Source organism: Dermacentor silvarum, chromosome 7 (genome assembly GCF_013339745.2).
Source record: "Dermacentor silvarum isolate Dsil-2018 chromosome 7, BIME_Dsil_1.4, whole genome shotgun sequence".
NCBI lineage: Eukaryota > Metazoa > Arthropoda > Arachnida > Ixodida > Ixodidae > Dermacentor > Dermacentor silvarum.
The window spans coordinates 50366111-50379790 of NC_051160.1; the positions used below are offsets into that span (position 1 = coordinate 50366111).

Genomic DNA, 13680 nt, shown 5'->3' on the forward strand with positions numbered 1-13680 from the left:
CACAACAAGCTTATGAGGATTCGCGTAAATAGCATGGTGGCAAAAAGATATATGTGCAACCCTAACTGGATAAAGTGTCGAGCACAAGTGTGTATGAGAATCACTACCATGTTGCATGCATGTGTCTCCAATCCTTTGTTTTCAAGAGTGCACCTAAGAAGGAAACTGTTTGTGTTCTGATTGGGTGATTCACTTCAGTGGCCAAGAGAAGAAACATGCAAATTATAAGATTTTTTAATAAGATAGCTGCATCGCACCAGCAGGACCTACCTTTCATACCATGATTGAGAGAAGGCAGATGGCACATGACAAAATCCAGAAAATTTATCATCTATTCTAATTGTTGAGCAAGCTTCAATACCATGAGGGCCCAATGTGCCTTGGCTTTGGTATGACAGGAACAGTTTTCACAATATCAAAACATGTGCCTAAGGGACAGGAGTTGGCTCTGCCTGAAACCTATTGATGTCTCCACTATAAACGAGCAATGCTCATGTCATGCCCCGCTAATTATTTTCCGAGAGAGAGGTAAATGAAAGGCATAGAGCAGAACATTGAAACGAGTATGAATTCTGTTCTTTTGTAAGATCATGCCACACTTAACACAAATTAAACACTGCATTAGTTCTCTCTAATTTATTTGCTCATTTTAATAATGGTTCTATTCATTGTCTTAACTGAAACAGCATGAGACGACATATTAATTATTGCACTAAAGTCTGAAAGCAAGTTAGTTAGGCAACATACATTTACATATACGGGATGAGTGAGAGGCATACAAACACACTCAGTGCTGCTTTCGAACTGAGAATATTCAATTTGAGCAACCCAATTTTCAACCTTCGTAGGTGACTGTTGCACATACAGCCATTGCATATGCATCTGCCCAAATCCAGTGCTTGTTCTATATTTCTTTCTTATTTACAGGTAGTCATGCTGGATTACACAGAATATTACAAGTCATGTTAAACATTGGAGGCCATATTCATCAAAACAATATGGCCTTTAAGAAAATTTGGACAGGTGGTCAAAATAACAGCAACAAACAAAAAGAAAACAAATTAATAGTTTGTTTGAAAAAAGCTATAATAAGCTGGTAGCCTAGCATGGAGGTAATAATGGAGGTGGGATCGACGATTTAGCTGGTGGGGAGGCCTGAATGGTCGGCTGAACAAAGAATGCCACAGGCCAGGCATTTTGGAGGACATGACATGACACTACCACTTTTTCAGAGCCGTACTGATGGTGAAATGGTTGTTGTTACACTGTTAATGTGACAAAACCAGGTGTTTGAGAAATTCCATGATTAAGTGACCCATGACATGTCTCTTGGTTCTTGAAAGTTGAGCTCCAAGACTGGTATATGCTGTGTATATCACCGACAGTAAGCAGTCGACTAACAATACCAGATTTACTTAATCTGGTCACTGGGGAATCAACCATTGCAATCATCTTTGATAAATTAGTCAATGGAGTTAGCGAGCTCTTCTCAATCACCTTTCCAAGAGTGGAGTAACACTGTACTTGGTTTCAAAATATCTAGCTTCGTAACCATGTGCACCTTCAGAAGCATGCCTTGTACAGATACATTGGCAATTTATTCTCTCCACCATGGACGCTAAAAAATCTCAAAAGGCAAAATGCTACTCACTGAAAGATGCTTCATTTGAAAGAACATTTGCTTTTTTTACACACAATGCTTTATTGAATGTCACGTTCAGAGCAAGTGAATAGCACAATTATGTCTATAATTTCCTGCCCATAATGATGCTTTGCACAGACTGGCTGTGAAACAGTATTACATGAAACTACACTGACTCACTACAACTGCAGACAACTGCTCTCTAGCTTCGTTCAAGCAGCAATTACATTTCTTTACATTCATTGTCAGTGCGTCAAAATGCCTGTGCTCACATTGTTAAAGTTACATATTTCCTGATTGTGAATTGCAGTTAAGGATACTGTGTCCCTGACAATGCTGGCAAAACTGATGCAGCTAGGGCTGCCAAATTTGAGCGTACACGCAAGTGTGTCTCGCCAGAGCAAATTTTTTGGGGGGTAGGAAGATAGTAACTGAGTGTGGCACAAGAGGTGTGGGCGGATACGTGTTCATGTTGTTGTGTGCTTTTTTATCTGACATGGCATTGACAGGGCCAGGGCTGTGTCCTTGTACCTAGTGTAGGCAAACATTAGAAAGTGAGTTACCATGAAGCTTGCTTATCTTCTGACAAAGTAAAGTGGCTTTACTGACTTGCTTCAGCTGTTTAGTGGAAATGGTGTATGTCTGTATGTGGGCGATGTTTGATAAAAATGAGGCTGCCTCATTGGCGTCATGTATGGCTGTACCATGTACCAGCCTTGTTCAACACACTCTTGTCATGTATGATATGGAGCTCAAGTAGAGTTGCAGACATCCATCGCACATTCCTTATTTTCATAAAGAGGGAAATGCATAAGGCTGACCAATATCATGCTTCTGTTTCCTGTAATAGCAATGTCTGTACAAGATATATTGTCCAGAGGAACATCTGTGTACAGCAGTACCATGGCCTTTGGTCTCTTCTTGTAGCCAAGCAGTTTGATATCTGTCATGCAAGTGCATTTGCAGAGGGCAGTTATTCTACTTGAGGCACAGCAATAGTGATGTGTTGGGGAAATAGTCAAAGGGTTCAGAAGCAACTGCAACATGCGGCCTCTTTAATTCACATACTCATTCACATTCAATTGCTGATGCTGCTATGGTGTTCAGCTGGGCATGTTCTTTAGTGAACAGCAGGGTAATGTGATGGAGAGCAGCTATTGCCCTTATCACATTCTGAATAATGATCTCTATCCGGTCCCGCTGCTTCAGTGAGAGCCAGTAAAACTGAGCCTGATAAATAATGCCTGGCTGGAGTACAGACCAAACAGTGTTACCGGCTACCTCAGTACATTAGTTGGTTGGTAAAAACTTTTATTAAGTGTCCTGCAGATTGATGGCCCGGGCTCAGGTCTCTGTCAGGACGTCCAGGCCTTGCCTAGTCACCGCTTCGCGGGCAGGCATGGCCTAGATTTGGTCAGCGAGCTCAGAGGTGTGCAGGGCATTAGCCCATCTCGCCGAGAGGATATTGGGATTAATGCCTTTAGTCTTTGCCTCACATTCCCAGAGCATGGGTTTTAATGTAGCAGGTTCTATGCCGCAGACCTTGCGGTGCTGTCGGGATAGATCTCAGGGTAGAATCTATGACACGCTAGCGGGTTTGGATAAATATCAGTCTGTAGCTGCTGCCAGGTGGTAGCTTGGGCTCTGCATAACTTGTTGTTAGGCGGAGTGAAACTTTGTCGTGCCAGATAGAAGGCCTTAGTTATTTCATTGTAGCTCGTTAGCCTGTCCTTGTCTGCGTCAAGCGCGAGAGCTGTTCTGTAACGGTCAATTATGTCTCGTGCAGCGGAGTTTGCTGTCTCGTTAAGGTTGGCAAGTTTAGGACAGACTGCGCCCATGTGGCCGGGGAACCAGATCACAGTGATAGGGGTCTTCCGAGCTTGAGTTCTGCTTTGGAGAATCCGGAAAGCTTCCGGCGAAATTCTTCCCTTGGCGTAATTTTGGACAGCTGTGCGCGAGTCGCTCAGGATAACTTGGGTTTCTATGTCAGACATGGCAAGTGCAATAGCCACTTCCTCGGCCATTTCGGGTTGTTTCGTGTTGATAGTGGCTGTGTGTGTAGCTTTACCGTCGGTGTTGACTGCCGCTGCGAATCGTCGGTCATCCAGGTAGCCAGCTGCGTCTGTGAATCTTGCTTCTTTGTTGTTGTGATATTTCCATAGTAGTGTTATGGCCCTGGCCTTTCTGTGTCCCTGGTTGTAAGATGTATGCATGCTCCTTGGTATCGGGGCTACTTGGATCTTGTCTCGTATCTCTCTTGGCATATTGACTTTGTCGCCGTGTTGACGGTGGTACGCATTGTTTAGCGTTTGCAAAATGTGTCTTCCTGTGCTAGTGGTGGTGAGCCTTTCGAGGTCGAGATCCTCTGTGCTTCTGCCACCTCATTTAGGGTATTGTGTAACCCAAGCTGCAGTAGTTTCTCGGTGCTGGTGGATTCGGGCAGTCCGTGTGCAATCTTGTATAACCTACGGATGATTATATTGATCTTATTCCTCTCGCACCTGTACCAGTTGTGCATAGCTGCTACATATACAATGTGGCACATGACGAAGTAGTGGATCAACCTGATGAGGCTGTCTTCCCTCATGCCACTCCTCTTGTGAGTGACTCGTTTAAGCAGTCTAACTGCGTTTGTAGTCTTATGCATGTTTTTTAACGGTCTGTCCGTTAACCCCATGTTTTTTATCAGCATGCCGAGGACTCTAATGTGATCGACAATAGGGATAGTGCCTCCGTTATTCGTGCCGAGCTTGATTTGATCATACTCCCTCTCTCTGGCGCAGCCCTTCAGTGGTCTCCCCTTGAGCGTGGGTCGATATAGTAATAACTTTGGTGAGCATCTGAGCCTGGTGTCAGCCAGATGTTCCTCCACTGTGTTGATAGCTTCCTGCAGCGCTGTCTCGATCTGTCCGTCATTGCCACAAACGGACCAGATCGTGATGTCGTCTGCATAGATTGTACGAGTGATGTTTTCCACTTCTAATTTGTTAGCAAGGCTAATCATGATTAAATTAAAAAGCATGCTCAGTACATGCTCCTCCACATTTAGGAGCAATCCTTCTTATCAGGTGGAGGGTTGACATTGGTCTCTTCTTTATTTTGCCTAGTTACTTTGATCCTGTTCTGAGCTGCTGAATATTGAGACAAAGGATCTGCAATTCTCCCTTATGTAACAAACATCAGTGCAGTAGCCAGGAACTTTTTGGTGGTGTGTGTGTGCGCACGCGTGAGTGTTTGGGGGAGGGTGATGTATTTGACCTTGTGCAAGGGATGTGTGAGGGGGCCAGCGAGCATGTCTGCACGTCGTTCTATGCCACACACACAGAAATTTCGAGTTCGGGGGCTAGGGGTTACGTTCCAAGTGTGCCCCTCCTGGCTATGCTACTGACAAGCATGCTGCAAGGCAATGCTGGTCTAGTCTGGTACGGTTGAAAATGCCTCTTTCAAGTTAATTGCCTAGAATTGTTAGAAAGCTATATTGTGGCTCCAGGTGTGTATTGTACAGAATGAGTGATGCACGAATGATGGATGTCGCTACACCTATTGCCGCCTGCAAATGTGAACCACCATTCAGGCACACAGCAGTAGTGGGCAGTAGCACAAGTAAAACGGCACAATTGGCAAGGCTTCATTATGCATACACTGGAGTTAAATGTCATTTGTGATTAAGATGCCTGGGACATGCATATGAGTATGCTTTGTTTCTGTGGCTATTATCTGGTTTCCGTGCATCCCCTGAATGGGCTGTATTATTGTTGCATCCCCCTTGACAACAAACATTTGCTTGTGAGTACTTGTTCTTGCTGCCTTTCTTATCGCATTTTTTCTTGATGCTCAGGTCCCTGTCTTAACAATGCGGCCTCTGGATGTTTTACTTTGAGTAATATAGACTTGTATGGCATGAACATATCTGAATATAAGCAGTATAAGCACTCAATACCAGAGCTTTTGAAAGCTGCTACTATGAAATTGATGGTCAAGCTCAGAAAGGGTCAGCTGAAGCGGCCACAACCAATGAGTTACTGAAGCTATAAAAGCTGCTTTTCTGAATAACTTTTCAAAGACAAATACAGCAATATGTGTGCCACATTTTGCAAGAATTCGCGTTCATCTGACACATACTCGTTTTTAGAAATTGTCCCAAGTGTCACAAGCACACCGAATGTAGAAGCTTCAAAGTAATACAATGAAAGCCACACCCCTCGACCATGTGGAAGCAAAAAATCTCCTAAGGTAGGGCACAGCTCATTGAGTTAAAAAGAAAAAAAGAAATAAAAACACATGTGGTCGTTCATTGAAATTCCTATTTATTTTTAAAAGTGCAATTCAGAACAAGTTACTGCATAGTGTATTAATGTACATTCACATGTCCCTCTGCATGCAACACAATGTTGAACATATGCACTAATCATGCATGCCTTCCACCAGTGTGCATTATTTGGATCGAAACTGAGTGAATCAAATGGCATGTGGTTCATTTCTAGTTCCAGGTATAACTTGCCAGCTGATAGCACTAAGGACTAGAAACAATAAACAAATTGACATTAGTTAGGTGGTTTCTTTTAATGCAGTGAAACCTAACTGATGTCCGAGTACGCATTCACAAGACATGTACACATGAACATGTCACTAAAATACTTCGAAGCCTGACACACATGAGCGCGCGCGCGCGCGCGCACACACACACACACACACACACTCGCTCATTCATTCACTCACTTATTAAGAAGCTAGCTGTCACCACAAATAGCTGCACTTCTTACATCTGCGCGGCAGCTAGTTCTTTTTCTTAGAATCTGCCTGAGAAAAGAAAAGCTTGAGCATTACGCGCGTAGCGCCCATTGGCTCCGCGCCGTCCGCGAACACTCACCACCGCAGCTAAAAAAGCCTCGTAAAACAGAAGACAAGTGGTAATCCGTTCAGTCGACGCCGTACGAGTGCGACTTCGGCACGACTGTGGGCGAGGATTCACTAGCTAGCCGCTAGCATATCGTGGCACAGCGGGGAAGGCCCCGAGCACGCGTCCGTGCGGAGAACCACAGATAACGAAAAGGCGATGGCTTCGCGGCGGCCGATCACCGCCGTTTTGCGCACCGGTGCACGTAATTCTTTTGTGTGGTATAAAGGCCGATGGCCGCCCAAATGCTACTCGTAAACACACATACCGACGCACGCGCAACTACGAAGAGCAAGATGTACGGGCGTCATCACCAGCGCCGACGACAGTGGCGCCATAGAATAAAGAACCAACTGGTGGCGCTTCGCGGACTTTGGCTTCAGTTTCACTTTTAGTTGATACGAACAGACGCGAGGACACTCTGGGCCGAAGCCATCGAAATCCTGCATGGTCTGCTTCCAAATTCAGATGTCGGGGCCGATCTTGCAGTGCGACAGGGCATTGTAGTCGGCGAGACGAACAAATCGACTATTGTATCACTTTGAAGAACTTAATTGGCACTCTAGAAATGTATAATTTCGCAGTAAAAAGGGAAAATTTTGAACAATGCATCTCTCATTGCTCGTTTACTTCCAACGCATGTGTAAAATAAAATAAAATAATACAGTGAATAAGAAATAGAACTCCGTTTATGCTAAAGGGAGGTTTGTCTCTTGGAAACTCCCTTTTAAAAACGATGTAAAATTGAGGCTCTCCCTCCTTATTTCCTCCCCATTTTGCGAGGGAGCAATATGGAGGACGCTAACCATTTCTACACCACTGTAAGGGAGCACGGTTTTCAGGCACGTAGTCCCAAGGGAGGTTGCAGCCCTTAGAATACCCTTTTCGGCTTATTTCAGTTTACAGTGTATATTTATGTATACAGATTTCACGAGAGAACGTTGAAAATGCAAATTTTAATATACAGGGTTTGAATGAGAGATAAAACATTGCGTGTAAACGGGACCACATTTGCGCTTCTGGTATTTCACTGCAATACCACCGCATTGTGGTGCACGCTGGGCCCCATTCAGCTGAATTAGGCACGTTTTTATTAAGCGATCAAATCGCTGAGCAGTTTCTATAACATGACGACACGCAGGTGGATATAGAGCATCCATTTACAACAATACCGACGAATGAAAAATACTTACCGACCAATGAAATAACTAGGTAGCTAAGCCATAAATATATTTTTGAAGGAAATAAGTGTAAATTGGAAATTCTTGTAGCACTTACCACATGTACATGCACAGGAGCTTCCTTTATTTAATCAGGTGGCCTTTTCTCCGCAGGCGCAACTAATTTTTGGGCAGGACACCATTCCTTTAAAAGAAGAGGGAAACAGTCATGTAACTCTGTAGATAAAACTTTTTTGTTCATTTTTTTCGTGAAAGTTGTTTGTTGACACTTCTGAAATGCTCACCTGTGCAGGAAAATGTCGCATGTGCTTTACATTCAAATACAAAACGCGCAATAGTGTGTTGCGAAAGTGGGACGATAACTGCATTTTACTTATATTTTTTATCGTCAATACTGTAGATTTTTAGGTGTTCTTAAAAATCTATTCCCTGCAATGGCAGTATGCGGTGAGTCGGCGTTGCCATACTGCCAGTGCCCAGAAGCCTTAGTGAAAAAGTAGACTGCCAGGAACCCAAATCTACCAGGTGCCCACTGTGAGCTCTAATTGACTTCTTATAGTTTACGCAGACGTGTTATTGCCAGATCTGCCTCTTGCAAAAACAGGACGCCTAGAGCTTGACGAAGGGACGTATCTGCATGGATTTGCAAGTTTGCACGAATTAATTGTTAGGCTAGTTGGTCGTGCATTCCTGATTAGTTTAACTCTATAAGGCCCAGTGATTCCAAAAGGTATCATCAATTTAGTAGCTCAGTGGGCAACCCCGGATTAAAAAAAAAGGTTGTTCTTAAGCTACAACTCATATTTAGCCCTTGCTCTACATATGCTGGCAAGCTGGTAGACTCAAGGAAGTGCTGCCACCTCTCAACGAAAAAATAAAAGAAACGCTTGCACTGTTCCCACCATTCGCTGAGATCCTCTCTTCTTTTTCACCGTGCAGAGCTATGACAATTGTTTTATTTTTCTCTCGAACATTGGGACTTTGACTATTAGGTTTTATGCTATCCCTTCGCAGTAAATTTATTCGGGGAAAAGTATTTGCGGGTACCGGAGAACTTTGCGAATCTTGATGATTCCAAATGGAATCATTGGGACGTAGCGGCCCCGACTACTCACGCGATACATTTTCGATTAACGTTACCTCACTGACTAAAGCGCGTGTTTGTCCGCGCTCAAATGGCGTTTTCATGCCGTACTTGGCCATGTTTTGGGCGCGTGTTACCTGATGGATCATTATCGCGTGAGGAGCCTGTACTGTTGGTGGAGCCTTGCTCTGCTTTTTGTGATTTTATGCTCTTGATATGAGTTTATGCCGTGTAGATAAACGTTTTTGTGGAAATCTCTTCGTAATACGGAAACATTTTTTTTTCAGGAGAGATGGCAACAATTAGCACATGCTAGTTTTATGGGAAAAAAATTGCCCGCCAATCCACCCTGTGAAGGTGGTTGGAAAGCGAAGCTTTTTGCGCCACCCTCACGGTGACTGCGGCGCACTTGATATTTCACACACTACAACGTAACTTTAACCACGCCTTTATTATTACTTACTTCACAACAATGTTCACTACTGCTTTATGATCGGTGTGATATACAACACTAGACTACCCCATAGTGGGGTAGTCTAGTGTTGTATATCACACCGATCATAACCCAAGCATCACACCGTGAAACCCAAGCAGTTACTAGGCTGGAAGGGTTTCGAATAACGTCAACCCTCTTTCAAGCAGCTGCATAAGCTTTGCAACAGCGGCAATCTAATCTTAGGGACCGCGCCGAGCCTGTTTCCGTTGTTTGCCCGCAGCCCTTATCATCCATCATGTTAGCTCATCACTTTGAAGCTTGTTTTTGTGGTTTTTCTTGCGAAAACGAGTGCTTAGTTGTACGCTTAATGCCTGAATTCAAGTAAGCTATACTGCTATACCTGCAATTGTTAGCGGTTCGTCGGGATCGTTTTTCGCTTACAACGACGGACACGACAGAACCCTTGTCTGGTAGAGGTACAAAGCTTCGCTTTAAAAGAAAGAAGTCCAGAAGCTTGTGCTGATCCCTCGAGGAGACATTGATTCGTCCGACGAAAATAAAGTCATCGCGCAAACTAGAAAAAATAGAGAAGAATGTGCTTTTACTCCCGCATTCGACGCGAGAAGTGTGGCACACATCTCTGCCTCAACAAAGAAAAGAATTGCTTCAAAGAGTTTTATCTAAAATAGACTTTTCAGGTATTGCTTGAAACAACGCACTTCAAGTCCACCAAGTCCCACTGATTCCATTTGGAGTCATTAAATAAGTTTTGATTGAAAAGTGTGAGCACAGATTTGTTCATTTTTTTTCTACCCTGATCAAGAACATCTCAAATTGTAAAGGCCAATTTTTTTTTTACATTGAACAGAAATAATTTGGGCCTAAATGGGTTAATTAATGCGGAAAAGGACTACGCACAAAAGAAGACCAGGAAAAATACAAGCGCTTCTACGCGTTTAACATGCGCATTGACATTACAAGCTGATAAGGTTGCGAAACTGCCACTGTAGGCATCAGAAAACCGTAAATATAGCGCACTACCTCCCAAATATTGCGGCTCCTAATGATTAAAGCAGAATGAGCATGGTTCAACTATGAGTAGACAATTCAGCAGCTGTATTACACATACGTTCTCCACTCTCCATGTCAATCCTAATTAAATAGCTAAGTTCAGTAGCATCAGACAATACAATTTATTAACTGGACATTGTTTCACTGTGCGCATTCTCGTCATGTCTATTCCGGGTCTCCTTACTAATTACATGATTTATTCATTCTCTATTTATTCAATGTTCAGTTATAATGAAACCGAATATGTGCTATGGTCTGTTGCCTCAATAATTTTCAGAGTAACGGTAATTTGACCCGGTCTCGATGTTTCTATGTTCTCGTTCTTTGTGAATTGCTTAGAAATTATTTGCTAATCGAAAAATTGTACAGACCCCACGTATTGTGGGAATATTTGTCATGTGCAATCTTTTGCAGGCAGCTGGCTATGCAAGCCCTCTGTGGCGTACCTCGAAGCGTTACAAGGTTGACAAATGTGTTTCCGTAAAATTAGCATTTGTGTGTGTGACGCAAGTACCTTGAACTATAATTAACGCACTAGCGCATGTTTGTGACGACGGCAGCAATACGACGACCATGGCAACGAAGACTGCATGACTTGTTCAAACGATCGAATTCATGTGAACGAGCGGCATGGATGTGCGAAATGGGGAGCAAATGCATAAGCTAAATGCTCACTGACGAATGCACGCGGTATTAGGTGGAGGACCCAAGCGGGTGACTTGGCGGCGAAACTGTAGCGCAACCCCAAGCATGTGTCTCTTTATGATCATTCACAGGAGAAGCACGGTGCACTGTTTGCTTTGTCCAGGCAGTGATGACGCTGCCGTAGTGAAATTTTACGCAGCGTTGTACTTGGAGGCTGCCTGCACCAGGAAAGAGCAGGACTGATAACGACGAGAAGGGTCGTGAAAGCCTGACACGAGCTTCTGAAGGAACGAGGAGGCAGCGCTTTGCTTTACGGCTTTCGGATATCAAAGCTCATGGGAAACTTGCTTTTCTATCGCTGTTTGAACAGATGCAACCGCCACCCTGTGTTCTGCCAACGAGACGCCAGAATCTTCTTGCACGTGCCACCTGGCACGCTTATGAATCTGGAATGGCGATGCAGCGACCATCATGGCATCATAAGCACGGCCACATAAACATCGGCCCGAGTTAGTCAGCAACTTGGTCCACTGTGTAAGCACAAATTCTTGTCATGTTAGCAACGACATGCATTGCACGTACACATGCATGTCACATCTTCGTTTAATTTTTGTCATGCATGCCATGGCTTGAGATGCAGACCTGTCATGATATCCATTCGTTGCAATCACACCAATTATGTCACATGCATGTCAGAGTATGTCATTCATATCACGCATGCATCTTATGACACGCGTATCTAGAATCAATCCAGTTAAAGAAAACCTTGTCTTTTCATTTATTTCAATATTGTCATGTCAGCTCACGCATCACATCCATGTCATTACATGTCATATTATGTCATCTATGTCATGACACGATTGTCATTCATGTCACGTCCATTATTTATTAAGTTATGGATCAGAATATCCATGGCATGAATCAAATGGCATGACACGCATCACATGAATAACATGAATGAATGTCATGACGTGATTGTCATGAATTACATAAATTACGTGAGGTGAAGGTGTCTTGGTCGCATCTGTGACGGGTTATGTATCAGTATATGTGTGACAAGTCATGCTTGTATAATATGAGAACAATATAAATGGCGGCATTCTAATGAATTTCTTCTCCTTATCTTAGAGATATGACGTATATAAGGTGTCGATCAATTCGTGGTGTTCGTGTCGTGACAGGTATGTCATTCATTTGAGGACATTTAGGACTTTTCATTTATATCAGTTTATACACGTAAATCAAGTCATTTATATCCACATATACATCGAGTTAAACAAATGATCCACCATGGTATAATGTCTTTCATACCATTTATGCCATGACATACACGTCATGGCAAATATGTCATGTCATTGATGTCATGACATGTCATTCATGCTAAATATCTTTACATGTCACGCCCAAATGCCTGTTCTGATATCTACCTCGTGGAATAAATGACCACGGCGACATTAGGACGTAAGAAGCTAGATATCTAAATAGATGCACTGGAAGCGTCCGAATTTCGCAAAGAATAATTCGCAATAAAATTCTGTCTCTCACCTGGATGAAATCACTACTCACTGCAATTTTGCTAATTACTTTGTTGACGTCTTTGCGCAAAACTCCAGGGTCTCGAAGCTGCCCAGTTATGTTTTTTTTTCATCTCCTAAATATTTACTGAATGTATTCGAATATATCAACAACAATATTCTGCGCGCCTTGCTTTGGGTAATCCACAAGAAACGCCATGTAGTTATAAATACACTGGAGGACTCTTTCACGGACTCTTGTACACAGCAGCTTCCGCACCTTAATTCCCATTAAGTACCTCGCGCTTTGGGCAAGTTGTTTCTGCATTATAGCGGGTAAAATGTGCACACATACAAAAGCAACAAGGAGACGCGCTAGTACACGTGCTCCTTTATCTTGTGTCTTCTTTCACGTGCTGGTTGCCATAATTTAAAACCTAGGATCACTGCGTTGCGCTCATCATGTTCTGGTTCTAATGAAGTTATAGGGCTCTAAATATACGTGTATTTTTCTGTTTTCAGCCTGATTACTTCTGCGTAGCAATTTACTGTAACAAATAATGCATGCTTCAGCTATAACTTTTTGTCCAATTTCAGCGAAAAATCAGAAGCATCAACAAAAAAAAAAAAATCCAGCATGACACTGCTGGACGCCGAACTCTATGACAGCCATTGCTCACGTGCACATTTCTGTTTAACATGCTCTGTCTGAAAAACCCTTGTAAGACACCTTGTAATACGTACGACTTACCCGGGAATTCTGTATCAGCAGGTTCGGTTTCATCAGCTGGGGTAAAAAAGAATAATGTCGTTAAAGGTAGTTGGCAGAAGTTTTGTTTAGAGGAATGAATACAAAATCGCATTCGACAGCACTGACTGGCCCCATTGCGGAAATATTTGGATTCTCACTGTTTGCCCGTGAGATTCGAAATTCGAGATTGCTAAGTTTTTTTGAATCTAGAAAGGGCGAATATCATCTCTTTTTTATCAGTTATATCCGTGAATCGCACCTAATATAGGATAATGTTATCTTAGTTTTTGAATGAAAGTACCCATGCCACATTTCGGTAAGCTTCTTAGTTTTCATGCATTGACAAATGGCTTCTTTTCATTTAGACATCTTTTTTTGTGAGTCCTTAGAGATTTGAGGATTAGTGTACGAAAAGTGATTTATTAAGCACTTGATATGGAGTAATACAACATTTCTAAA

The 13680-nt window shown here is 42.9% G+C and overlaps 1 protein-coding gene across 4 annotated transcripts in view; it reads right to left on the reverse strand.

Moving 5' to 3' along the window:
- Positions 1-13680, reverse strand: part of LOC119459510 (uncharacterized) — a 47543-nt gene that overhangs the window by 27038 nt on the left and 6825 nt on the right. Inside the window, exon 5 of one of the 4 annotated variants that reach the window (XM_049670620.1) lies at positions 13222-13257. The exons of the other annotated variants lie outside the window; for them this stretch is intronic. Within the exon in view, the coding sequence (XP_049526577.1) occupies positions 13222-13257 (36 nt within the window). The remainder of the gene's footprint in view (positions 1-13221; positions 13258-13680) is intronic. 4 annotated transcript variants of the gene reach the window in all.